This window comes from Phocoena sinus, chromosome 19, assembly GCF_008692025.1.
Source record: "Phocoena sinus isolate mPhoSin1 chromosome 19, mPhoSin1.pri, whole genome shotgun sequence".
Taxonomy (NCBI): Eukaryota; Metazoa; Chordata; class Mammalia; order Artiodactyla; family Phocoenidae; genus Phocoena; species Phocoena sinus.
The window spans coordinates 31605270-31633111 of NC_045781.1; the positions used below are offsets into that span (position 1 = coordinate 31605270).

General features: G+C 46.7%; 2 protein-coding genes across 5 annotated transcripts; one reads left to right on the plus strand and one right to left on the minus strand.

Annotated features, from left to right (window-relative positions):
• CIAPIN1 (cytokine induced apoptosis inhibitor 1) lies at positions 1–14374 on the minus strand. 4 transcript variants are annotated; one of them, XM_032614729.1, is made up of 9 exons: positions 14134–14374; positions 9289–9470; positions 8323–8475; positions 6330–6409; positions 4730–4892; positions 3222–3295; positions 2222–2337; positions 1636–1718; positions 1–1112 (listed from the first exon to the last, which is right to left on the minus strand). In XM_032614729.1, the coding sequence occupies exons 2-9, from the start codon at positions 9443–9445 to the stop codon at positions 1099–1101; spliced, it is 840 nt and encodes a 279-aa protein (XP_032470620.1). In that variant the 5' UTR covers positions 9446–9470; positions 14134–14374; the 3' UTR covers positions 1–1098. The 4 variants fall into 4 exon arrangements, with proteins under 4 accessions (XP_032470620.1, XP_032470623.1, XP_032470624.1 ...); XM_032614732.1 differs by having other exon boundaries at positions 6330–6406; positions 14134–14261; XM_032614733.1 differs by having other exon boundaries at positions 1625–1718; positions 6330–6406; positions 14134–14261.
• On the plus strand, positions 14240–27840 carry COQ9 (coenzyme Q9). The gene is made up of 9 exons (XM_032614728.1): positions 14240–14368; positions 16634–16802; positions 17967–18102; positions 23407–23549; positions 23810–23894; positions 24931–25035; positions 26316–26471; positions 26772–26825; positions 27134–27840. The coding sequence occupies exons 1-9, from the start codon at positions 14299–14301 to the stop codon at positions 27167–27169; spliced, it is 954 nt and encodes a 317-aa protein (XP_032470619.1). The 5' UTR covers positions 14240–14298; the 3' UTR covers positions 27170–27840.
• Positions 27841–27842: the final 2 nt, after the last annotated feature.

The following is a 27842-nucleotide window of genomic DNA, read 5'->3' on the forward strand; positions in this document are numbered from 1 at the left end:
TACCAATGAACACTTTTCTTTATTGTCAAAATAGAAAAACCCAGGTCTCTTAAATCCACATGATCTCTCTATTTGGCAAGATCCATTCCGAGTCTGCGTTGGTGGAGAACAAGAAGAACAAAGTGTCTCCTGCTCAGAGGTTTACTGTTGGGTCAGACTTGTGTCCTGCTTCTCTCTAAATGCTACCAACCTGGACTCTCCTGAAGTAGATGGAGAGAGGCCCTGATCTCTAAGTGCAGGACTGGCCCCATGTGGTGTGACTCAGCCTCTCCAGAAAAGAGTTTTGTGGTCCCAGGTGAGCTTGGATGGCTGTGTCAGACATCACGCGTACACACACACACACACACAGACACACCCCCTCTTCACAGCGAATATACATTAGTACGTAAGTTTAATACCTGGAGATTAACAGAAATGACAGCAGGGCACAGATGCAACACAATAAAGCAGGGATGGAGGGATGGGGGGTAGGACTGGAGGGGCAGAGGGACACTGGATATGATCACAGCAACCAAGGAGTGATTCCCTTGGTGCTCTGAGGTCATGAGGACACTTGCCTCTTGTCACCAAGAAAACTGCATGGGGAGTAAACCACCAACTCTGGAAGATAAGCCGTGGCACTACTGCGGAGCTTAGAATGGGGTGGGGCCCTCTCTGTCACAGTGTTAATACGCAAGGATGGCGGGCTCGGAGAGTGTTACGAAATGTCGGCATTTTGACCTGGCGAGAGGGGCCTATTTGGGATGTGCCCCGTTTACCTAACACTGGGTGAAGGAGGTCCCCACTCAGGGTAACAGGGCCCCGGGATACCGTGGTCTTGATCTGCAGCAGCACTCCACACCACCGCTCCCAGCCAGCTCCACTCTGTCCACTGAGCACCCTCTCCGCAATGGACCTAAGCCAGAGTGAGCCAATCGAGAGGAGACGGGAGGAACCACGTGGTGGGATGGAAGGGGCAGGAGCTGGCGGAGGAGCAGGCGTGTCTCAGGCCGGGCCCTCCCCTAGGCATCATTGAGGCTGCTGTCGCTCAGGAGCACCTTCTCCCCAGGTCTGAAGGCCGGCATCCCAAGGTAGGGGCAGCTGGCGCAGCGGAAAGCATCACCCAGGTAACACTGTTGAAAGAAGAGACCATCATACAGGGAAGCCAAGTGTCAGCTCTCCCAGAGATACAGCCCAGGAGAAAGGGATCCCAAATTTCATAGTATGGCCACAGCGGCCTTAAGAGAACGACTGCGTACATTTGTAGGTCCAACTGGGATCCAAATACTAAGAGTCTTTAAGATCTCTGATTTTCATGAAAGGACAAAAGTCTAGAGAAGTTCCTTACGTGGACATACTTCTATATTCTCAGCAGTTCAAATCACAGCCACACTCAACAAATGGCTGAGTAGCATCAGGCCTAATGTGAAGCAGAAAGAAAGGGGCCAAAAATAAGAAATGACAAGTGCCTCCCCTACGGGCACGAGTGTGCTACCCACTCTCAGGAGATAACCCCTCTTCCCGTTACTACCTAGAGACACGTTCTCGCATGTTCACCTATTATTAAAATACCTGGGCAGTGAACTCTGTAGAGCTGGAGCTGGTCTGTGTTTAGTTTAGGCCTTTGTGAATACTGAGTAATCACCAGATACTCACGTTTTCCACAAGCCGACTTGGGCTGGGAGCTTATCTGGTCCCTCAACTTCTCTTTTTCCAGTTCTTCTGCGAGGCCACAGGTGCTGGGGGGAAAGTTAGCAGCTGATGAGCGGGACCTGCCACCACCCAGAAACTCCAAATCCTGGACAGACCTTTTCCCTGGGAGCCTTCACAGATATGGAGTATTGACCTTTCCTGGCCTAGTCAGGTTTGGGCTCCACAATTCAACGATGTATTGTTTGGAGATTCACACATAGACAGTAAACTATCGAAAAAGCCAGGAGAGGTTAGCACAAATTTGGGAGAATGGTAGCCTCTTGTAAGGAGAGGGAGGGAGATGCAGCTGAGGGAGCACGCAGAGGCGACTTCTAAGGAACAAGTCCTGTTCCTGGTTCTTCAGCTGGGTGAGCAGTACATGGGTGTTCATTTTATTGTTCTTTAAAATGTACTTATTTAGCATACTCTTCTAACCGTCTGATACATTTTACAATAAAACATGTTTTAGTAATTGTAAAGTACAGCGATTCCTTGATAATCAGAAGCCGCTGGAAGCAGCCTGGCAGCCTCTTCTCACCCCAAGGCTTACCAGTTCTTGCAGGCCTTCCTCTTTTTCCCTTCCCCACAGGAAGCAGCCCGCAAGGAAGCTGGGTCTGGCTTCTTCATATCTTCTGGATCCAGCAGTTCATCTGAGTCAATGAGATCCTGGAGAATGTTCGAAGCCATTAATGACACAGTCATGGTTTCTGCTAATGAACACGTAAAGTGGCCACAGTCCACAGCAGGAGTTCGCCCATCTATGTAGAAGGCACCCATCATCCTACCCGGGCTTGATCGTCACGCCCAAGCTGACCACATAGTGAGTACGCTACGTGCACAGAAGCTGTGTTAGGCTGTGAGGGGGCTGGGGACTCATTTACGATGTGCAGAGAATATGTGTGTGGAGGGCAGGGCGGGAGGGGGCAGGAAGAACAAAGAGAGAAGCGTTATAGTTATGTGAATATATAAAGGGCTGTTGTGTGAGAAAAGGGAATGGAATATTTTCTATATAATTCCAGAGGAAAAGGCAGATAATGATATATACACTTGTGTAATTCTTCGATAAACGTGTGGACAGTTAATCTGTAAGCTCTGTGAGGGCACAAACCGTCGCCTAGTTTGCTTACCACCCTAACTTCAATAGTTGTAGGAATGAAGAACTTTATTACAGAAAGCATTGATCTGAGTGGGAAGAGCATTACTGTTAAGACAGTGAGCATTTGGTGACTTGCCCAGACGAAGGAGCCAAAAAATATTTTAGCTGACAAACTCTTTTCAGGTTTACGCATGCCCACAAGAGTCTTTAATATATCACATGAAGTGAGAACAAGAAAATGTGCGGGGGGAAAGATGCTGAAAAAGAAATTTAAAATGCCACTAATGTGGAGTTTCCTTCTGAGTCAAAAAATGCTAGTGGCAGGCACAGCCACAAGGCTGGGCTTTAAATGCTTTCACACCTACAAACCCAGAGAGGCCACTCCAAACAACAACATTCCCACCCAAAGTGGGGCCTAAAAGAAAGCAATCAGGTGACCGCAGTGCTGACTCACCACGCTCTCATCCTCCATATCATTGGCCGAGAGGGTCCAGAGCTTGGCAGCTGCAGGGTCCACAGCAGGCTTCCCTGAATCCAACCAATGGAAGAAAACAAGCTCCAGAAAAACAGCTGGGAACAAACTCCAAGCACATGTAAGTGCTTTCTACTGAGGCTGTGCAGGGAACACACTGGGCCGGCGGTCAAAAGACCTGGGTTCAAGGCCCAGCTCTACCACTTAGAAGGGCATGAGAGGGACCCATCACTTTATGGCAATAAAAGCCATCATTTGTTAAGCTTTGTGCCAGATACTACATTAAACATTTTACATACATGATCTAATTTAGTCCTGCTCACCACCTTATGAGGAAAGTTCTTGTCATCCTAATTTTATGAATGAGGAAAGAGGTTTAGATACTTAGGCCAGTTACACACAGCCACAAATACACAAGTACAGACAGAGTCTACCTAACGCTTTTAACTTTCACTCCATATTGCTTCCTCCTCCTTCTCTTAGTTCCCATCCCTAGAACATGGGGCTAATAGGATTCCCTATACCCACTGCAGGAGATTTGAATATTAAACAAGAAACTGTGCCAAAAAGCATTATAAGTAGCAAAGCTCCAGTCACATGTAGACCTGTTACAGACAAGAAAATGGGCTCGAGAGCTGGTGGCGGCGGCGTAACAACAAATCAGTAGCAAATCACACCTCCTGATTCTCTCTCTGGGCCCAAAAGAGCTGCGGGTTCAGTGTGGGCCAGTCCACGAATGGGCCTTGGGGGGAAGTGCACCCCCCAGAGATCACTGTCACACTGGATGCTCAGATCTCCCACAGGGCAGGTCATCTAAGCTGCTCCTACCCATTCTGGAACTGTGACTCCAAAGGTTAGGACGTTAAAGGATTTCTTGAAGATTTAGGCTGGACAGTCAAAACAGAGCAGTGTGAATGTACCTGTAAATTTTTGCATACCTCACAGCTAGGACAATTTTTCTCAACTCAGGCATTAAAAAATAGTGATAGGAAGGGTAAGAATGGTGACAAAGGGTGGAGTGCAATCTTCTGAGAGGAGATATTTTTATAAGTGTCTTAAGATCCTCAAAGAAAAGCTGAATTCAGTGGCACAGAGAAAAGGACACATGGGAAGAGGAACAGCACACTCTTATCCGCCATGACCATCACTGTGAGGTCTTCTGAGGGTAAATGTCATAATTCTGGGGTCTGGAAAGGCTTCATCAACTAATGAAGCTACGGGAGTCTGACCTCTAGAATCTGGAGACCTCAGTGTCCTCTGGTGCAGAAGAAGGGGCTGAACTAGGTAATATCTATGCATCATTTCAGTTTGGGATCCGAATATGCCCAGAACAACAGTACATTAAGCATTCTTCCATTTGGAAATGAGGGAAATTAAGGAAGGGAATGATCCTCTGAAGATATCACCACCTCATTCAGAGCTCTGGCTCAGTTTGTAATAGGGCTTTTCAGGCCCACTCAGACAGAACAATGTCCCTAGGCCAGTCTCACCGGAAGACTTCTTGGTAGTAGAAAGCTTAAGTTGACTAGAAGAACCCACTTCAAAATTGGGCTTTTTTCCTGTGATCTGCACAGAGAGCAGGCTGTCACTGTGGTAACCCAGGTGTTCTCGGACAGACTGAATCTCCTCAGGGCTCAAGAACTTGCGCTGCAGCTGAAATTCAAGATATCAGAGGATTAAGCCACACTCCTTCTACAGTACGATGGTGTACTATGTCCCCCTCACAGGTGTCAAATGCTCACATCTGTAGTAAGCACACGACAGCAGGAGATCACAGACATTGCCTCGTGCCTCACGTTCAGTTTCTCACTGATCAGGACGCTGGAGTGTAACTTCTGTCTACATGTTTATGCTGAGCCTGCCCCTTGGAGAGTTTTATCAAATATCTGTCTATTAGGTACAAGGCACTGTGCGAGGCATTGTGGAGATTGTAACGATTATGATTATCAAGATGAATCGGACATGTTGAAGAGGCTGTTGAAGGGAATCGAAGCCCGTGGCGGGGGAGCATGCCCACAGTAAAGATGCTAGAAATGAAATACGCAGTAGAGAAAGAGAACCTCAGGGGGAGGGAACTGCTTTCTACGTTCCTTGGGAAGAAGCTGGGGGTGCCACCTCTATGTCCGACAATTATGGAACTGCTACATAAACCACAGTCCATCTAGAGCACTGAACGCCGTTCCATCATTAGTAAGAAAGTGGGTCAATACACTGAGGTGGATAATGTCGAAGACAGCTAAAGGTGGGGAAAAGAGCTAGTGACTGAACACTGTATACATACGACCTTGTTTACATTAAAAAATGTGTATACACACACACAAAACACACTTGTAAATACATAAAAAGAAGTCCGAACAGCCACACCAAAAAATGTATTGGTGGCTCCCTCTGGGGAGGAAAGTGTAAGCAAGGCCTGAGATGTCACTTTATATTCTTCAGTCTTAACTGAATTTTTATGAACATCCCATATTTTGGAATAAAAAATGGAAGAACTTTAACTAAAAAGAAAAATAAGAAAGGGTAGGCGTGAAGAAACTGAGGCCCTAGGTCATGTACAGATCAATGGTATAACAGCTATCGGGGTATAACACCTCTCACACAAGGAAATTTCAGCATTGGAGAAGAATGTAGAACCATAAATACCTCTATTTAATGTTAATATTTCTAATGAATTGTCAGAAAAGGATTTCCCCCTCCAACCTATTCTAGCCTCCCACCCAAAAGCTGAGGAAGATACAGGCAACTGCCCTTCACTTAGGCCTAGGATTCGTGTCCACTAAGAGATGTGTTGCTCTCTCCCTGCCTCAGTGGTCACCACTAGTACTGAGACCAAAATATGTCCCAACCCACATGGGCCCAAGCTGAGTCTCTTCAGAGGAGATTGATTTCAGAGGTTTCGTCCTTCAAGGCATCTGGTTTCTCCCATGCAGAGCCCTTCTCAACTTGTTTCCTAGTTGAGTGACACTGATCACCTCACCTTCAGGGCTGTTATTTCTCCCAGATTCTCTCTGTATCGTCTGACAAAAGAGATACTGGGTTTAGTCACCCAAGGCTTAAATTCCCAGCAAAGAAGGTCATCTACAAACATACCTCTTTTACTTCCACAAGACCAGAAAGAGTCAGGGCTGAACACAGCTTAGATGCCGTCTTCACTTTGCTATTGTTAACTGCTAAGAGGAAAACCCCAGTTAATAGCTGTATAGGTCAAAGCAGGAAAAATAATAAAGGCTCTCTGCTATTCAGGTCAGCAGGCACTAAAACAATAATAACCTATTCTGTTCAATATATATATATTTTAGTGATAATATTTTAATTGGACAACTCCTTTTGGTTGTTCAAAGTGCTCTTACTGATGCTCTTAAGTGTCATATAATAATTCCATTATTATTGCTTCATATCACTCTCTGTTTCTTTGAAAAACCTAACCTTCCAGGGGCTGTTGGATAATGACCAAGAGGCTGAGAAACTGTAAAGTATACAAGTATCTCTGTATAGTTCCGACAGACACTGTGTTTAGTCACCCAAGGTTTACATCCCAAAGAAGGCTATAGCTGCTATTAACATCACAAGCTTATATTTCCACATAAATGCCTTTACACATTTCAAAATACTTTTTTTTTTTTTTTTTTTTTGTGGTACGTGGGCCTCTCACTGTTGTGGCCTCTCCCATTGCGGAGCACAGGCTCCGGACACGCAGGCTCAGCGGCCGTGGCTCACGGGCATAGCCGCTCCGTGGCACGTGGGATCTTCCTGGACCGGGGCACGAACCCGTGTCCCCTGCATCGGCAGGCGGACTCTCAACCACTGCGCCACCAGGGAAGCCCTCAAAATACTTTTATTCCTATTATTTGATGAAATAAGTCATCACATTTTGAAAGATAGTTAAAAATGCTAAAAATCGGGCTTCCCTGGTGGCGCAGTGGTTGAGAATCTGCCTGCCAATGCAGGCGACACGGGTTCGAGCCCTGGTCTGGGAGGATCCCACATGCCACGGAGCGACTGGGCCCGTGAGCCACAAGTACTGAGCCTGCGCGTCTGGAGCTTGTGCTCTGCAACGGGACAGGCCACGATAGTGAGAGGCCCGCACACCGTGTTGAAGAGTGGCCCCCGCTTGCCACAACTAGAGAAAGCCCTCGCACAGAAATGAAGACCCAACACAGCCATAAAGAAATAAATAAAAATTTTTTTAAAAAAGGCTAAAAATCTAGAATGATTCTGACAGCTTTACCACTGAGCAAAAAAGAGGTTTTTATTTCTTGGATTCTATCTTTACTTTCACATGAATCAATACTTAGCTCATCACTCTCAGACTTCTAGTCACTATTTTTTTAACTTTTTAGTTTGAAATAACTATAGATGCACAGGAAGTTAAAAAAAAAATGTTCAGGGAGGTCTCAAGGACCCTTCATCTCTTCTCTCCACGATAATATCTTACACAACTATCATATAATATGAAGACCAGGAAGTTGTCACTGATAGTCCACAGAGCTTATCCAGATTTCACCAGTTTTACGTACACTTGTGTGTGTGTGTGCATAGTCTTCGTCACCACAAGGAACCCTCACACCACCCCCTTTACAGCCTCACGTACCCCCTTCCTCCCACTCCTAACCCCGACGATGGCCAACCTGTTCTCTGTCACTATAACGTTGTTATTTCAAGAATGTTATATGAACAGAATCATACAGCCTCTAAGCTTTTGAGATTGGATTTCTTTCACTCGGCATGAGTCCTCTGAGATTCATCCAAGTTGTTGCATGTGGCAATAGTTTGTTCTTTTTTTAGTGCTGCATAGTTTTCCATGGTGTGGATGTACCAGTTTAAGCATTCACCTGTTGAAGGATCCAGCCATTTTCAGATGAGCAGTTTCCTTCTATTTTACTACCTAATGGGTCAAATATCACAATTTATTCAGATGTGCTGGTTCAGAGTTTTACAATAATTCATCCCTTATCCCTAAGGATAAGGTTCAGTACAGGACTGTTGATCTCCAAATTATACCTCCTTCTCAGAGAGATGCGGTAAACATACCTAAAGATTCAACCCTGTTAAACTCTAGTCTTCCAGGTGAAAATTTCCTTACCTACAGCTGTCTCTACCGGCTCGTTCAGAAAAAGACATCCACTAGGCCGAAGGATCCGGGCCATCTCAGCCAAAATCTCAGCACTGTGCAGAGTGGTGCTTCCAGGAATTATACCCGACAAAATAATGTCAAAGCTAGATTCTTTGTGGGCAGCTGAAAAGAAGGAAGACTCTAATCAACAATCACCTTGGCCCCAGAATCTCCCAATCCCTCCCAAGTCCCCACAAAGGTTACATGCGTGGCCTTGTAGAATAAACACCTACCTGTTCAGCAAATGCTATTATACCACCGTTACTAGCAAGAGGGGCAAGGACACTGCTGCCCTGCTCTCCCTCAGTCTTACTAACTTCATCTCCTTTTGTATGCTCAGGGGAAAAAGTAAAAAAGGAGGGTGGACGAAAACCAAGCTGTTTTAAAAAATGTGGAACATCTAATAAGAAATAAGAACTTACTTATACAAATCATCAACTATGCTCCTAGTTGCTCATCAACTATGTATCTCAACTGAAAAAACTACTATCATGTGCCACCCCCCCAGAAAAAACCTCAGCTATTGGGCTTCCCTGGTGGCGCGGTGGTTGAGACTCCGCCTGCCGATGCAGGGGACATGGGATCGAGCCCTGGTCCAGGAAGATCCCACATGCCGCGGAGCAACTAAGCCTGTGCGCCATAATTACTGAGCCTGCGCTCTGGAGCCCGCAAGCCACAACTACTGAAGCCCGTGTGCCTAGAGCCCGTGCTCCGCGATAAGAGAAGCCACCACAATGAGAAGCCCGTGCACCGCAATGAAGAGTAGCCCCCGCTCACAGCAACTAGAGAAAGCCCGCACGCAGCAACAAAGACCTAGCACAGCCAAAAATAAATAAATAAATTTATTTAAAAAACCCAGCTATCAAGGAACGACAAGAAATGCAGCACCACCATCAAAACCGCCCTCCCTGTAAGACAACCTGGGTAGGTACTTACACTGCAACAGCTGGTTGATGTTTTCCACAGACACTCGGCCCTCATCGCCCGTTAAGGCTTGAAGCTTATCCACCAGATCTTTTAGAGCCTCCATCGGAGATGACTGATCCCAGACCACTGCCACAAACTGGCCAGCTGAGATCCCAAAATCTGCCATTCCTGCAGTGCTGTGGACCTAAAAGCTATGGGCCAAAGGAGAGTCAAGAGTGAGCAGAGACAAAACGCAATTCAATCCATGGGGTACCACCAAATGTGATTAGAACTGCAACCGAATTCTGACCTCCCACCAGGGAATGCTGACCACATTAGAAAAACTCACTGTAGGTACCAGAGTGTGAATAAATAAACCCATTATCCCAAGGTTTCATAACCCCAACATTCCCAAATATGGCAGGTGGCTTCCTTGGTGAGAATCCTGACTGGGCAGTCAAGTAAGGAGGTTGAAGGCACAAATATTCTTTTCTCTTTGGTATGAGACAACTCAGCTTGAACAGAATGTAAAACACACAGGACATTAATTAGGCAGAAGTATGACTCAGCAAGGGAGGCAAATAAATTGGCTGATATAACCCAACCGCAAGCTTAGTGTATTTTTTAAAAAGAGACAACATATGTTAATTTAGCAAACTGAATAATGATATTTTCCCATTCATCAAGATATGAAAATTCAATTCCACTGACTCTGCACTGATCAATAGTATCTACTACCTCTATCTCTAACAATTAACATTAGCCAGACTCTTCAAAGCATTTTACCTACATTATCTCAATTGAACCTCAGTACAACCTTAAACTAGATATTACTCCCATTTTACAGTCAGGAAACAGGCTGTTGACTTTGCCCAGGTCACACAACTAGTAAGAGTTGTGTGGAAAAAGTAAAAGCTGGGATCTGAATCCAAGTCTATATGACTGTAAAACCCATGCTTTTAACCTACGGAAATTTCCTCCTGCCGGGGTCAACTTTCTCTTTGACTTGATACTCAGATGAGTATAGAATGTCCTCACGATGCAATCAGGTCAGGAGATAGCAGTCTACTCAGTTCCCCATTTCTTTCTTAAACATTAATGACTCCAAGTCCCTGGCTTCAGACAGCTCTACCAAATGACATGAGACCAAAGCTGTGGGAGAGGGATCACACATAGATGGGTCTTAAGCCGAATACTTCTGTATTCTGCAGAGGTGGCTAACCCAGTGACAATTATGCCACCACAGACACTCCGGGACCAAGTTTAAGTCAGGCCTACACACTCTTCCTTCTTTAAAAATGTTCCCTTCAGGGACTTCCCTGGTGGTCCAGCAGTTAAGACTCCGTGCTCCCAACGCAGGGGGCCTGGTCCGATCCCTGGTCAGGGAACTAGATCCTGCATGCCACAACTAAAGTCTCCGTATGCCACAACTAAAGATCCCGCATGCTGCCATGAAGATCCCACGTGCTGCAACTAAAGACCCAGCGCAGCCAAATAAATAAATAAATCTTAAAGAAAAAAAAGACATGTGAAGCAATCTGAGTGCAGAATCTTTAAAAAAAAAAAAAAATGTTCCCTTCAAATGATTTGCTCCTCAGCCTACAAAACATGCCTAGGTCAGCCAGTCATCCTTAAATACTGTAGTACTTTGATTTTGCTGCTCGTTTCCTAAGGCTTTTATTTTCTAGAGCAAAGTCAAAACTCTTCAGTCTTCTGGATTCAGGTGCTCCGTCATCTGGCTCCACCTGTATCTCCCACCTCCCCAAAGTGAATCCTCCCTTGTTGTATGAAAAATCTTGGCATTTTCACTCCATCATGCTTTTTATCTGGTTCCTTCCCTGTGGAATGCCCTCTTTATTATCCTGACCTGACTGCACGCCGCCGTGGTAAAAGGATGCCAAGTGTTATCAGATAAACAGGATTCCTTAGTCATTGAACTGTGGTTTTTAAATCTCTAAAAAGCACACAATCAGGAACTGAAACTTTAAGCTTTCAACTGTAACATGATGTTGAGGAAGAACCCTTACAAGTCTTTCAAGTGAACAACTTTGGATCAATCTCACATTTAAGAACCAGCTGGGGAAGACAGGAATACGGATTGCTGGGTATGAAGTTATAAGAGATAAGTGATCTCCTTCCAGAATGATGTTGGAACAGGCTCTCCCTTGGGACAACAGGAAGCGATGAGAAGTTCCCTTCCCACTACTACAGCCTTGCACTGTACTCACAGAAAAATCCTCGTGGAAGAACCGAGGGGCCAAAGGCTACTCATTAACTAGAGAAACACAAAACGCCACAAGTTGAGGCCTTTTCAGCAACCTTAATGGAGGCAGGGTTTTAGTTTTTCATTTTTATTTTTTTGAATTTTATTTTTTTATACAGCAGGTTCTTATTAGTTATCCATTTTATACATATTAGTGTATGTATGTCCATCCCAATCTCCCGATTCATCAGGCAGAGTTTCAGAGAGCACAGGTTTCGAATACGGATGAACTGGGGTTCTACCTATCACTAGATCTTCTATTTGTTAGCTACATGACAGTGGATCAGTGATTAGCCTCTTTTCTCATTAATAAAGTAGGGAGAATAATCTTATATTTTGCAAGGCTGCTGCAAGAAGTAAATGAGAAGATAAAAATATGCAATGTACTCGGCAGGACCTGGCACACAGAGCTCAATAAAATAATGTTCTAAGAGAACTCTGAGCCTCCACTTCTCTGTGGCCAGTTTATTTGCCTTTGCTTCAAACAGTCCTATAAAATCTTGTTCTTCCTCCTCAGCCATACCTGCTGGGAGGACACCCCAGGAAGAAATGTGAAGCTCCTTTTTTATTGTTAAAGTTATACAACATAAGAGCTGCACTTCATGACATCTTATACAGTACTCCAGTGGGATTGTGTCTGTAAATTAGAAGAATGGAAAGTGCTTTGTTTTCCATATCCCCCCAAACTAATCTTCTATGGCAACAGGGAACTCATAAAATACATTTATTAAACATTAACTCTCAAAAAGACACAGCCACCACTTTCAGTTAGCATTTTCCAAATAAAATGGGACACAATGTTCTTTTAAATATCTAAAAGCCAAAGTGTGATACTATTCATCATCAGAGTTTTATGTTGTTGTCAATGTCTTTTCTAAAAAAACAAGGAAAAAATGTCTGGCACCTAAGTCAACATACTTAGAAGTGTGACTCAGAGCCCAGTTTCATAAATAAAAAGAGGTGGAATAGAAGTCATTGTCACGTCACTGGACTTGTTAAGCGTCTCTCCAACTCTGACTGCCACACACACATACCCACAGCCCTTCTAAAATGTTGTGGGCAGGTAGTGAAAGCAGATGTCTGAGAACAACTTCTGGAGATGCACTTGTTTATTTTTAAGGCACCCAGTAAACATCAAATCCTGAGGCATTAGGCTCCTTTTAAGGATGAAGAGGGCCAAAAGAAAAAAAAATAAGATTGAAGTTTGGGTATCAGTTCAAACCAAGGATCAAATCCTTTTAAGTCAAATGCATAAAAAATTCTAAGAATACTGACAGTTAACAGAAAGAAAAATTTAATTAAAATGAACTGACCGAAGCGTGTGTACTTGCGCGCGCGCACACACACACACACAAACACACACACACACACACACACACACGAAAAAAGGTGACAATCTGCAAGGAAACAGTAAACTCAAAGGAAAAGAAATAGAAGACTTTGTCTCCAGGCAATTAGGTGTGTGTCAAACTTAAGGGTTTCAGGAAGGATATCCAAGTGCTAGATTTTCCACAGGAAAGATTCATTCGAAGATAAGTGGACAGAACTCAGAAAACAAAACCTCATGGAGAGATCAGTAGTGCTTTACCGAAATCCAGAAATATGGATCTGAAATTTTAACATTTGGGGAGTAGTTTTGGCTTAGGGGGAGGCTTCCCCCACACTCACACAGGGGAGAGTAAGAGGTTCTGAAAGGTTGATAAGGAGTGTGCAAAAATACAAAGACAAGGGTCTAACTGCACAAAACTTACAGAACGGCATGCTTAGCTCCAGCTGTTGGTTATCCCTCATCCCCAAACCATTTACTTCCGACTATTATGAAGCCTTCCCTGGTGATAGGTTTCCCAGTGAGGCGCTCCGCATTTACATATCTGCTCAGTGACTAGTCCATGACCTCCCTGAATCTCGCAGAGCTTGGCACTCAATGTCAGAATAAAGGCCACCAGCCTTTCCCAAACTTGCAGATCGTCCAAATCACCCGGGGGCATTTGTTAAAATAAGATTCCAGGGCTAAATAAGATTCCAGATGTACTGAATCAACTCTCCAGGAGAAAGACTTCGGTATCCGATTTATTAACAAGTGTCCTGATGGTTTTTCCAATCCGGCAAGTTTGGGAATACTCAATTATATCAACTCAAACACTTTGGAGGTTCAGGGAAGTCAAAGTTTCAAAATTACAACCTGGGGGGTCCAGGTACCCCCAAAGACGGAAACTTAAGCTTCCCTGATGTTTGCGAAGAGGGACTGAGACTCAAGGTCACAACAGCTGGCTACTAGCAGAACCGGGTCTCAGACTCCGGTCTCCCGGACCCCAGCTCAGCGCTGTCCCCCGGGGCCTCAGGCCGGGTCCGGCAGCGCGAGAGATAAGGTAGCTCGGGAAGGGCAGAAGCCACCACGCCAGGAGACCGGGACGAGGCACGGCGGGCCCGACCCCGCACACCGGCTTCCCCCGGGCGAAAGCCCGCTGTGGTCCTCAGGGAGGTGGCCATAGCCACGTTTCCGCCGAAGGACGAGGCTGGGGATGGGAAATGAGAGGACATGGGGCAGAGGGTGGGCCGGAACGGGGGCGTTGGGGAAGGTCGGGCTCTCGGACCACCTGGTGATCGCTCACCTGCCGCCCGGGTCTCGCTCCCGGCTTCTCAGCATCGGCCGGCTCCGCACCTCGCGCCTCTCGCGAGAGGACGAAGCTCCCGCTGCGCGGGGAGGGCGGAAGTGGCCATACAGCTGACTCGGTGCTATACGGCGCGTCGCTGTAGGCAGCGTGCCCGCTTCCAAGATGGCAGCGAGGGTGTCTGGCGCGCTCGGCCGGGCTGGGTGGAGGCTCCTGCAGCTGCGGTGCCTCCCCGGTGAGAGGGCGGCCGATCCCGGGAACGGGGAGGGAAGGGGAGGGGGCGCGAAGCCGATCTGGGCTGGGTGAGGGGCGGAAGAAGCCTCGTGGCGGCTCGAGAGCAAGGTGAGGTGAAGGACATAGCGGCTCGCGCCGGCGCCTCGGGCTTGAAGTGGCCGCCTGGCTGGCTTCTGACCCCATTCTCGATCTGTGAGGAGCGAGAGCATCAGGGAAGGGCCTGTCACTCCCATTTCATGGAGAGAGGGCTGTGGGTGCCCAAGGTCACACAGCTCGGTCGGTTGCAGACTGGCACACTTGTACCCAGTCTCTTAACTCCATTGTCAAGTCCCTGGGCCCTGATCCCGGGAAACAGACACAGAGAGCGCCTAGTCTACTTTTTCCCAAGTCAGTCATTTCCCCACCTCTTCAGTAATTCTTCAGTATCCTCGTACCACCTTTGCCACCATATAGTCAGTATTTTTGTTTATACGTCTGATTTCGTAAAACTATAGACGTTTACTTAAAAGAGGAAGCTTTATATCACTACCATAAATGGAAAACCAATGTCATCTTCCACAAATAGACGTATGAATTAACGTATTAACATAAATATATAACTAATGAAATAATATTCTCCTGTATTTCACCTAAAATCTTCTCGTGGACTGCAGTGGTTCTGCAATATTGCTTTGGGACCTCCCAGGCCCTTTTCGAAGTTTTATGAATATTTGGTCCGTTTTTTTCCGTACATATGCTAAAATAATTGATATTTTCACACATAGGTGCTGTTTCTTTTAAAAATCATTTTTTCTTGATTTGGTCCACAGATTTTCTTTAAAATGAGTGCTGTTTTGTTGTTTCTATACAAAGCTCCAAACTAAATATGTTCAGTAAAAGTAATGCCTATGACCCGGAAAATCTACTTCGAGGTATTTACTCAACAGAAATGAAAGCAAAATGTCCACCAAAAGGTTTGAACAAGTATATTCATAGCACCTTTATAATAGCCAACAGCCCAGGTGTTCAATAGAATAGTGTTTCTTAGTGGAATGCTACTCAGCAGTAAAAAGTAACAACCTCCTGATTTTCACAGAAATACGAATCAATCTGAAAAGTATTCTAAGCAAAAGAAGTCTTATACATACACAGGATACACAGTATGATTCTATTTAGATGAAATTCTAGGACAGGCAAGACTAGAATGAAAAATTCAGCATAGTGTGGGTGGGGAATAACTGGGAAGGAATAAGAGGGAACTTTCTGGGGTGATGTTAATCTCTAGATAGGGGTTGAAGTTAGGCAGGTGTATACATTTGTCAAAACTCAGAATTGGCCCGTTTAAGATTTGTGCATTTCATTGAATGTAAATATCACCTCAATAAAAGAACAGTAAATATTCAATAAATATTGAACTCTAGTTAATGATGTGCATGTTGAAATGTTTAAAGATAAAGAATTCTGAAGTCTGCAACAAATGCATCAAAAAATAAGATGGATTGGGGAATTCCCTGGCTGTCCAGTGGTTAGGACTCGGTGCTTTCACTGCTGAGGCCCAGGTTCAATCCATGGTTGGGGAACTAAGATCCCACAAGCCGTGTGGCGTGGCCAAAATAAATAAATAAGATGGCTTGACGTATGCAGAGTGTGATGGATATACAGGTGTTTGTGCCACAATTCTTTCCACTTGCTTGTATGTTTGAATTTTTTTTTATTGTAAAATGCTGGGAAAGAAAAAAGTAGTATGAGCCTTTGCTTAGGAAATACAGTATTGTACTTTTCAAAAGCCCTTTCCTAAAGTAAATGGGTGTTGCAATATTGCAGATGAGAAAAGAGAGACGCCACATAACCACTAGGGAGTCAATACTCAGACCTTCTAATTTATAGTCCAGGGCTCTTGCCATGATATATAAATATATAATGTTTTCAAGTCACTTTCATTTTTTTGTTTGGGCCTCACAACACTCCGTTGAGTAAGTAGAGATTATTTCTCTTAATTTGCGTATTTTAAAGTCATGCTCATTGGGGTGAAATGGTTTGCCCATTAACACACAGCTAACAAATGATGGAAACATGCCTAGAAGACAGGTCTTCCGTTTCCTGGTTCCTGCTTTTGCCACCACATCATGTCGAAAGGTTCCCAGTTTACCCAAGAATTTTGTGTGGGATCAAACACTTGGTTCTGGTTTTCCTCTGCTTTTCTTCCTCCCCATCCCTCATACCACTCTGGGTCTCAAAGGGTCTTCTCTGATGAGTGTCCCTGGCTGACCAGCTCAGTTTTTTTCAGTGTCCTGCTGCCGACCAGCCCTGGTGCCACGTGCCTTCCATGCTTCAGCTACACAGCTGAGGTCTTCAGATCAGCAGAAGCAGCAACCTCCCCCCTCTTTTTCTCAGCAACATTCTGAGACACAGGGCACAGAAGAACCCAGTCAGGAGTCTTCTCGTTCACCCCCCAGGTAGGCAGTAGAACCCCAGTCCACCCATTTCTGACCACTTTGCGTGCTTGGGTGAATCTGTGCTTCTCCTTCCCCTAGCCTCTCTGTTCCCTTCACAGCTTTCATCATTTTCAACCTTATCTTTGAAAGGAACCTGTTGTTTGTTTGTTTTATGAAAACGGTGCCTGTACATTCGAAACCATTCTAAATAATACAAAGAAGTTCACAAAAATAAAAAGATTATCAGAAATCGCAAACCCAGAGATAACTTTGTGAATATCCTTTTCTCTAATGTATTTCATTTATAACCCTGTATATATTATAAATGATTAATTACACTGTACACTATACATGCTGTTCCAGAACCTGTTTGTTCACTGAATAGTACGTTTATAATGTCATTTCACAATCTGTATTATTTTAATGGTTGATAGTATTCCAGCAAATGGCAGTACCAAAATTTATTTGACCTGTCTTTTATTGATGGATATTTAGATTTCCTTCACTGGTATGAAAAATAATGTGATAAAGTAGATGATTCTCTCAGCAGTGGGAGCACTGAGTCAAAGGATATGCACATTTTACATTTCGTTACACATGTGAGGCCAAATTGCCCTCCAGAAAGGAAATAATAATTTACATCTCCGTTAGATGTTTCGTCTTTACTTAATCCTGCCGCTGAGAAGTTCCTCTGGCTCTGAAATTGGAGTGTTCCCAGTCATTTTTCTGGTCTCCCAATGAAAGTAGTTTTCATTTCAATTCAACAAATATTGTTTGAGGATCTACTTTGTGCCAGGCCCTGTGAATAACGTAACCGTTATCCCTGTCCTCAATGGAGTTACAGTTTGGTACAAATCCAGATAAAGAAACAATGTGGTAAGGCTATAAACTGGGAAATCCAGGCTGCTGTGACAGCATGCACCTTCCTATCACCTGACCTCCTCGCTCATTGTTCCTTTCTCTCAGTGACTCTATGGGAGGCGAAGGATGATATGATTTTTGCTCTGTTGGCATTCAAACGCTGATACCGACACATAAGTAAATGTCCTCTCAGCATGTGCTGCGAGGAGGCACAGAGCCTGTGGTTTCTGGCCAGGCACCTGTTGCACGCCAGGCAGCAGGCGGTGAGGTGAGGTGAGGTGTGCCGGGCTCCGTCCCCATGTCTCTCTTGCATTTGGGTCTCAGGTACACAGACCAGGGCGGTGAGGAGGAGGAGGACTACGAGAGTGAGGAGGAGCTGCAGCAGCGCATCCTGACGGCGGCCCTGGAGTGTGTGCCCGCCCACGGGTGGACAGCAGAGGCAATTGCAGAAGGAGCCAAGGTGTGTATGGGTGCGGGCGGGGCAGCCTGACCAAGATCAGCCAGGAGGGAATCACAGCAGCCAGAGCAGAGGGCTTTCTTCCAGCCCAGCTCAGAGCCCCAGAGCTCCTCACTGCTATACGATTTTCTGGTTCTGTGTTGTTTGTTTTTCCCCAATAGGGTAGAAATGGCTTTGTTTTTTAATTATTTTTTAATATAAAAAGAATATACCGTGGAGTTGGTTCTTGGCAGTTAGGTTCTAAAGGCAGCTCATTAGGCAAGAATTGCCTATGATCAAAACTGCCAGGGGCTTCCCGGGCTTCCCTGGTGGCGCAGTGGTTGAGAGTCCGCCTGCCGATGCAGGGGACACGGGTTCGTGCCCCGGTCCGGGAGGATCCCACATGCCGTGGAGCGGCTGCGCCCGTGAGCCATGGCCGCTGAGCCTGCACGTCCGGAGCCTGTGCTCCGCAGCGGGAGAGGCCACAACAGTGAGAAACCCGTGTACCGCAAAAAAAAAAAAAAAAAAACCTGCCGTATTTCATTGACTCTAAGATGCCATTGGTTGTAAGAAGCACCATTATTTTATGTATCACTAAAAAAGAAAAATGCTGTCTGTTAAACTGTGACGCATCACCAACTTATGATTCCCACTGATTGTTTAAAATGAAAAACAAATGGAGATCCTAGAATTGACAAAATGTGGTGTTTGAAAACTCCCAAGAAGGCACCACCTTGGAGACCAGCACACCTCATTTTTCTATGTAAGTCTAATAATCGGTGTTTCCTCCTGCAGTGGAGCAGCCTGCTCCTTTAGATTAAGCCACAGGCTCACGTTTAGGCCTCATTGTGCAGAATCGTCGAGCATAGCCACATACCATCCTATGAAAGGTCTGTGAGGATGGAGACTGATGGAATTGCAGAGTCACATCTCCCACCGCAAGCACGTGAGATATCTGCTCCTGAAATGGGAGAGTGGGCAACTTTGCTGCTTTTTGAAAATTTAACTGTTATTTCTCTTGTCTTCTCTCACTCTCCGGAGAGCACGTACGGTAACAGAAGTCACATAAGTGGAATGTGTGTACTATATGATTCCACTGTGTGCTCACTGTGAAAGCTTTGAACAATACAGACAGATACAAAAAAGAACTTAAAATTGTCTGTGATAACAAAGATCAACATTTTGATCTTTCAAATTAGAAAAAAAAACCCTTTCATTTATTAATCATTCACTCTTTAAATATTTATTGAACAGAGAGTGTGCTAGGTCCTAGGGGCATCATAGTAGTCAGGATGGGCAAAGTTCTGCCCTTGTTGAGCTTCCAGTCTGGTGACATTAATCACATATATACAAATACATATTTATAAAATGTGGTAAGGGCTATCAGGAAAAGGTACTATTGTGACATGCAGTGGAGGGACTGAATCTAACTCGGGGTGGGGTGAGAACGTGGTGAGGAAAGGCTTTGGAACTGAGAGCTGAGGAATGAGGAGGCTTTACCTGATTTGGTGGCGTGGGGGATGGACAAGTCCAGACAGAGACACAGCATGTGCAGAGTGGAAAGAAGCCTGCACATTAGCGGAACCGAAGAAAACCATCATGCCGAGAATCAGGAAGAGATCTGAGCTGAGTGAGGCTGGGGAAGGGTCAGTTGAGGCCACATCAGGCAAGGTCCAAAGGTCATGTTGAAGAGTTAGGCCTTCTTTTATTCTAAGAATAATTGGAGGTATATAATTCAATTTGACATTTCAAAACCATCACTTTGGCTGCTGGATGAAAAAGTATTGGAGTCAGAGAGTTACTGGGAGCGGCTGCTCGTCATCCAGGAGAGATGAGGGCTTTCTGACCTAGAGCAGTGGCAGTGAACGTGGAGACAAGTGGGTAGATTTGGTGAGAGAATGACATAGGAGGGAGTGACAAAATGCCACCAGAGCTGCCTGCCGGTTTGCATGCGTGGGTACATGGTGGCGCCGTTTTCTTAGATTAAGGCCACTGAAGAGCCAGGTTCGAGGAAGGCCCATGGGTACAGTCTCTATTTCTTTCTTTTTTTTTTTTTTTTTTTGCTGTACGTGGGCCTCTCACCGCTGCGGCCCCGCCCGTTGTGGAGCACAGGCTCCGGACACACAGACTCAGCGGCCATGGCTCACGGGCCCAGCCGCTCCGCGGCATGTGGGATCTTTCTGGACCGGGGCACAAACAAGTGTCCCCTGCATCAGCAGGCGGACTCTCAACCACTGCGCCACCAGGGAAGCCCCATGGGTACAGTCTTGAGCTTTGTTGAATATGAGGGGTCTTTGGGTCGGCCAACGGGGGACCTCAAGCATACAGGCCTGAAACTGGAGGAGCTGCCTGCACTAGAGTATATGTTGGGGCATAATCCACATGTGTATGTGGTCATTAAACCATGGAAGTGAGTGAGATTGCCTAGGGTGGCATGAATGTGCCTAGAGTGTCATGTGAAAAGAGGGAGGAGTCTAGGTCCTCAGGGACCACTGACATTTAAGGGTGGGGTGGAACAGGGTGGGGTGGCAAAGAAGTCTGCGGTGGAGGAACCTGCGCTGGAGGCAAAGCAGAAGAATGTGGATGAGGCAACTAGACATTGGTGACTGCAGCGGCAGCCGTTTGAAGGGAGTACAAGTCCGAAATAACTGGTGGGTTGAGGAGTGAGTAGAGGTCAGGAAGTGCAGAGACGTTTGGCTGCGAGGGGGAGAAGAGAGCTAGTATACTAAGCAGGGGAAGTGGGATGGAAGTTTGATGAGCATGTTTGAATACTGGCAGGAGGGCACAGAAACACCGGTGACGGTGAAGATACAAGAGAAAGTGGCAAAATAAAAAACGTGAGGTTCCTTGAAGGCAAGGATTATGAAATCCGGAAGACAGGTGGAAAGACTAGCCTTCGATGTATTAGGGGCAAAGTTGGAGAAGACAGCTACAGGCTTAGTTTCTAGAAGAACCTTTAAGGAGTTCCCAGGGAATGGCTTCTGTTTTCTCTGTAACGTAGGTGTGGTTGTCTCCTGATCGTGAAGTTAGGAAACAGTGGGAGGAGACAGAGGTTCGGAGGTAGCAGAGAAGGTTTGAGAGAATATTACAGAAAGGTGTGGAACCAGGGGAGGACAGAAATGTAACAGGATTGTTTGGAAAAATCTGATTCTACTGAATATTCTATGGTTAAATTTTTCACTCTTTTTCATATGCTTTTTTCACTCTGCATATCTCCATTCATACGGCTGCATAATACCTATTGCATTTACTTGAACTCAATTGATAAACATTTGGGTTGTTTCCAATTTTTTTAATATTATAAGCCTATTTGTACGACAGATTTAAGTACATTTCTGGTTGGTTTCTTTAGGACAAATTCTGAGAAGTGGAGTTGGTCTTTCAGGGAGTGCATCAATCAGAAGAAATCACACCAGTTACTCGAATAGAGAGAATTTAACACAAAGAATTGTTAACTAGATGTGAAATTGGTAACCAGGTAACTGAAAGGATAAAAGAACACTAAGGTATGGTAGAGGTAGCACCTGCAGGGAGGAGCTCTCATCCCCAGGGCTAAGGGAACAAAGGGAAGAGCTGGAATGATTACAGCTAGGAGCTTGAAGGAGAGTCCCTGTGGAGGTGAAACCCCCACCTCTCCGGAGGACGTGCTCCTCAGCGGGTGCTGGTGTCGCTGACCTTGGAGGAAGGGTCCCTTGGGGCTGGCACTTGACCTCTGGGGTTGGTGAAATGGCGGAGTGCCTGGGAGGGCACGGAGAGGATGGTGGCTCCATGAAACTGGGTCTGCACCTGTCGAGAATACTGCAGACTGGGTTCAGCTGCTGCCACTGGACAGAACTGCGGTGGTGAAGGAGGGCGCTGCTCACACAGACCGCTAGCGGAGGGGAAGTAGACCGCGAGGAGCCAGGCCCTTCCTCCTCCTCCAGCCTTGCAGTCTCCCTCTAGAGACCCTATCCGCGGACCTAACATGGAGCCAGAAGTATGGCTTGCAGAGGAAGGGCAGGTTTGGAGCTGAGAGACAGTAGCTCAACAACTGGCCCAGGGAGTGTGTATATTTTCGAGGTTCCTGTTACATACATGTTAGAGGCAGTATAGCCTGGTGGTTAAGAGCTTTAAGCCTCGGTTTCTGTAAAATGTGGATGATGGTAATACCCACCTGCTGGCATTGCTGTGGGGCTGCAGCAAGGTCGTGTATATAATGCGCTCAGCCAGGCACCAGGCACACAGGGAGCACGCAGTCACCCTTAGTACTGATGCTTCTGCGGCTCTGGTGTTGAGGTGAATATTGCCAAGCTGCCCTCCAGAACGGCCGTGCACTCCCACCAAAAGAGAGGCACTTTCCCAAAGGTGGGAATTTAGAGTTAATGGTTTTTTTGGTTCCTTTTCTGCCCTCTGTCCCTGCTGCCGTCAGGGTTCTCCCTCCAGTAACTGCTCAGTGAGTCCTGTATGTGAGGAATAGTAAAGGATCTCTGTGGCTTTGTTAACTCTTTGACAACTCATTAGGAAAAGTTTGTGAGGGACTTTCCTGGCAGTCCAGTGGTTAAGACTCCGCGTCTCCAATGCAGGGGACGCGGGTTGGATCCCTGGTCAGGGAACTAAGATCCCACATGCTGCGGTGTGGCAAAAAAAAAAAAAAAAAAAAGTTTATGAGACCTTTTTTTTTAAACAACTGAGAGACCTACTTTCCAAGAGGCTTAGGTTAAGTGAGTTGGTGAGGAAGAGAGTTATGTGCGCTCTTCCCAAGCCCCTTTTTATAATAGTTACAACTCTAGGTTACAAGAGTCAGAACTTGAACTCAACTGGCTCAAGCAAGAAAGGGAGTGTTTGTCTCATTTAATAACAGAAAAATCTGGAAGTAGCTCTGGCTCGGTGTTCTTAGATTGTTGCTGCTGGGAACTGTCTCTACAGCATATCTGCTTTGCTTTCCTCTCTGTGAGCTTCATTCTCAGCAGGGGCTTCCCATGCAGGACTAAAAATGGCTCAGCAGCCCCAGGGGAAAGAGGGTACTTCTTTCCCATCGGTACTAGCAAAAGTGTGGAGGCGGCCTCGTAGGGCTGGATTTGGTCACGGTGCACATTCCTGAACTAGTTGCTGTGAACTCCACTTATCTAGGTCTGGATCCCCTGCTTTGCATCACACCCAGGGGCTTGACGGAGTGTGGAGGGACTGGTGGTCAGCTTCTCCCAGATCACACGGACAAGAATGAAGAGTGGGGTGTCCCACTGGAACCAAGCTGCTGTTACTAGAAGAGGAGGCACTAGTGATGAACAGGCGGCAAATGTCCACTCCACCTACCCGCCACTTTCCTGTTTTCCCTCTCCCCCTTTGTAGTCTCTGGGTCTCTCCAGTGCGGCTGCCAACATGATTGGGAATGATGGCAGTGAACTGATACTGCATTTTGTGACCCAGTGCAACTCTCGGCTCACCCGTGTGCTGGAAGAGGAGCAGAAGCTGGTACAGCTGGGCCAGGCAGAGTAAGTCCCGTGGCATCATTGCTCGGGGTGGCAGCTAAGGTTCAAGGAGCTTAGTCGCCACTAGCTGTCCCCAGGAGGTCAATCCAAGCAGAGCCAAGAGGGTAGCACTGAGCAGCCCTGCTGCTCTGATGGGACTGACACGCAGCTGCCTGTCTCATCAGGAGCTTGTGGGGCCCTCCCCACTAGGGCTGAGTAAACAGTGTAGCACCGAGCCCATGCCTTTGATCCAGAGACACACTGTTTTCTTTTCCGTCTTCCAGGAAGAGGAAAACAGACGAGTTCCTGAGGGACGCTGTGGAAACCAGACTGAGAATGCTGATCCCGTACATTGAGCATTGGCCTCGGGTACAGAGTCCATATCCAGGCCCCAGGGCATAAAGTATTCACTTGGAGGGTCTGGCGCACTGTTCAGAAGTTAGCTCATTAATCTCCACAAAACTAGGGATTCGCAGTGCAATTGGTGGAGCTAGGTTTCCGATTTGCGAGAGCCAAAGAGAGGACCTCTGAGCCATCTGTGTCTCAGTTCCTGGAAACGTGGGTGGCGTGGGTCCTAGATCACGTCCTGGGTGGGGTCTTAGTGGCCCGCGTGTGCCACCAGGTCTTCAGTGAGGAGGAATCCATGAAGGGGATTAGAAAAGTCAGAAGATTTTACTGGCCATCATCATGAACAGGCCTGTCGCGTTCTAGATCTCAGGGAACTGGGACTTCTTTTCAGTATGTCAGTGTGATGCTTAGAGAATTGGAGTATTCATTCCAAGGGCTTCCCACTCCCCTCTTCTAAAGGTCCTTTTTTCCTGTTTCAAAGTGTGTCACAGTGCAGGCCATTCTCTCAGTTAAGAAACTCAAAGCACATCAGCACTGAGAGGGCCCACGGATCATCTAGTGTCCTCTGCCCAGCTGGGAGACGGTTGAGCATGTAATTTCAGTTGTGGGCGGGAGTGAGGGAGTACAGTCCAGAGTCAAGTCCCGTCCCCTGCCCATGCTCACCACGCTTGGTTTCAGATCTCCAGCTTGACCCAGTCCACCTCGAATTCCACCCCCAGACTCCCCAGCTATCCCTGCTTCTTCCTCCATGTTACAGAATGGGGTGCTCTCAGTACTCAAAGCCACCAGTCTAGAGCTGGCTATCTGCATTCCCGAGTCCACATGCTAGGGATTGAGAATCTGACTGGGTCAGCTGAGGGTCGGATCTACCCCGGCTCCCATTAGCTGTAGTCGGGAGCATTAGACGCCAGGAGCTCACACGAGTGGGTGGAGATGGTGAGTCTCAGAAGGAGGGCCGGGCAGCCCCCTTCCGTACTTCCAGGGGGAGGTGAGGCACTAGGCACCTGAGCGCGCCGCTGCCGGTGTGCAGTCCCACTCCTCTGCCGTCTCTCCTCAGGCGCTCAGCATCCTTCTGCTCCCTCACAACATCCCAGCCAGCCTGGGCCTGCTCACCAGCATGGTGGATGACATGTGGCATTACGCTGGGGACCAGTCCACTGACGTGAGTGCTCTCTGCAGGCCCACAGGCTACTGGCAACGCCTGGATTAAGCATTTCCTCAGGAAGTTTGTGAAACTTCTTTGATAACAAATCCCTTCACGGGACTACAGTGTCATTCCCGTCTTGGAAAGGGGAGGCTAAGGTATGAGGAGGGTCCCTCCACAAGCCACGGTGGGATCTAGGTCATCTTCATTCAGGGACCAGTGCCGTAGCCATGAGCCATTGGTATTCCTTCCCCCACTAGACTGGTGACAAGGCATCAGAGGGCCTTGTGATTGGATTGCCATTTTATAATCATTTCCCCCTCAGTATTCTATGATTTAGATTCTGTAGCAGACTTTCTCAGTGTGTGTCTTTTATGAGACTGATTAAAAAAAAAAAAAAAAAAGAATGCCATGGAGACACTCGCTTTAAAAAGAAACTCTCTCCCTGTAGTCCATGTTGGCCTGCTTCGCTAAGAGATCAGTAAGCCTCTAAACAGGCACCAGGAAAGAATCTGACTTGTTAGTGCTATCATATTTCTGGTAGGAAATTTAAAAAAAATACATATATATATATACCTTCGTAAAGGAAATTAATGTGTGATGGTACTTTGTGGAATCCAGGATGGGAGGCAAAGAAGATGCTCCCACCACAGTTATAACAAAGTGCTTTAATAAACTTCCATCGTGTGGGAATATACCACCGACAGAGATGGTAGGAAAATGAAATTAGAAAGCTAAGAAATCAGAGGGATAAAACACAAAGCAGCCGAGCTAGGGCTCTAAAGAGTGGTTCTCCAGGACGGTCAGAAGTTGCTGAAGGACTTGAACCCTCAGCTCTTCCTAGGTATTCCAGTCTGTCCATGATGCTGTCTCAGCCCTCACTTCACTGATGAACACGCGAAGGTTTGGTCATTACTGCCTGACCACAGAGCCTCCCTGGAACTTAGATGTCCTGAGACTTAGGCTTTTCACTGGCGTTTCCAAAGCCGAGTGGATGTAGCAAAATCACATGGGGCGCTTATGAAACATCCAGACCCTGGCACTTATTTCAGACCTCCTGACTCTAAACTCTAAGAGGTTGGGCCCAGTAGCTTGCATGTTTAATCTCCCAGGTGATTCTGACACCCAGCCTAGTTTGGGAACAGCAGTCTTGTCTAGAGGGCCATGTGTATCTGTGAGGAAAAGAAGAAATCAGGAGGAAGCCCAGGAGTGCCAGTGGCTTTGGGTAGGAACTACCCAGACTTGCCCCAACCTGCAGCAATAGTGGTGACCCACCTCTCTGATGGGTTTCTTTGCAGTTTAACTGGTACACACGCCGAGCAGTGTTGGCTGGCATCTACAACACGACAGAGCTGGTGATGATGCAGGACTCCTCCCCAGACTTTGAGGACACTTGGCACTTCCTGGAAAACCGAATTAACGACGCAATGAATGTGGGCCACACTGCCAAGCAGGTAGCTAGGGGCTAGGCATTTGGGAAGCCTCCTCACTGGGCACACTGTCTTGCTTGGGCCAAACTGGTCACTTGTCTATTCTCTTGCTCCTCTTTGACTTCAGCTGACAGTTCCCAGGGCCTACGCTGAAAGCCACACTTGGCCCATTTGTGATTGTGTTGTCCATAGGCTCTTCCTCCAGTACACAGAGCCCTCTTGACTCTACCTGTCGGGGCTAATAGGCCTACTGATTTGTCCTACCTGTCTCACCTTTGAGCTAGTGGTGGGGGCCTGAGAGAACCTGACTCTGACTCCTTCTAGGTAAAGTCCACCGGAGAGGCACTGGTGCAAGGACTCATGGGCGCAGCGGTGACAGTGAGTACTACCCAGCTCATCCCTGCCCATCCATTCTCACATGTGTCACTGACCCCAAGTAGTTTTGTAGCCTTAAACTGGAAAGCTAATAATAAGACTGACAGTGGTTCAGTCCCAATCTCTAGATCCCAAGTACCCCACTTCTATTTATTACTGGCATCAGGAAACAGTGCTTACTCCCGGGACCCTGGTATGTCAGATCTCTGCATCATAGCCACACATGCTGCCTTGGAAATCTCAGTCTTTCCCATTGGAGTCCTAGGGTCAGGGCAAGGTCTCATCACTCTCTGTTTCCATCCTTTTGTCAGCTCAAGAATTTGACAGGTCTAAACCAGCGCCGGTGAGCAAGAAAGGGTGTAAGATAGAGTGCCCAGAAGAAAACCCGAGGATATATTTAAAGGGCTTTGAAACGTATGAGGTGCCATCCATGAAACAGGGTGTTAACGAGAGAACACCGAAGGACTCTACACACTACCACAACCACCTGGAAACCACAGGGCACTGGAGGACAGATAGAGTTGTAGCCCAGGGTTGGGCCACTTTTTCAGTTCCTAATACCGGGCCAGGCCTCCTGATGCCTTTCTGCATTGCAGCTGTGTGATTAAAAAATGCAGCACTCAGTCAAGCATTCAAGCCACACAAACCCAGCACGCCCCTGTCCTGGTCTCTCAGGCACCTTGATCATGTCTTAACCTGCCTAGAAATGCTCTCTCGGGCTCCCAGGTCAGAGTCAGGGTCTGAAGCCACCCCAGGTGGCAGCTCATCCACCGCACAGCACAGGCCTGTGCACCCAGAGGGAACCATGCTGCCCTTTCCTTCTCTGGTGTCCTGAGATGCTGCACTGGAAACCCCCTCGCAAGCTGCCTCACCGGAGACAGGTGCGTGCTGGATGGTACTGCCCAGCCTGGCCAGAGGTGTGATTCCAGGCCCTGTGTCGAGTTACACCAGCATGCGTTGCAGGACTATTCATGAACTTAGAGTCTGTAAAAATTATAATAAATATGTTTGAAGCAATTT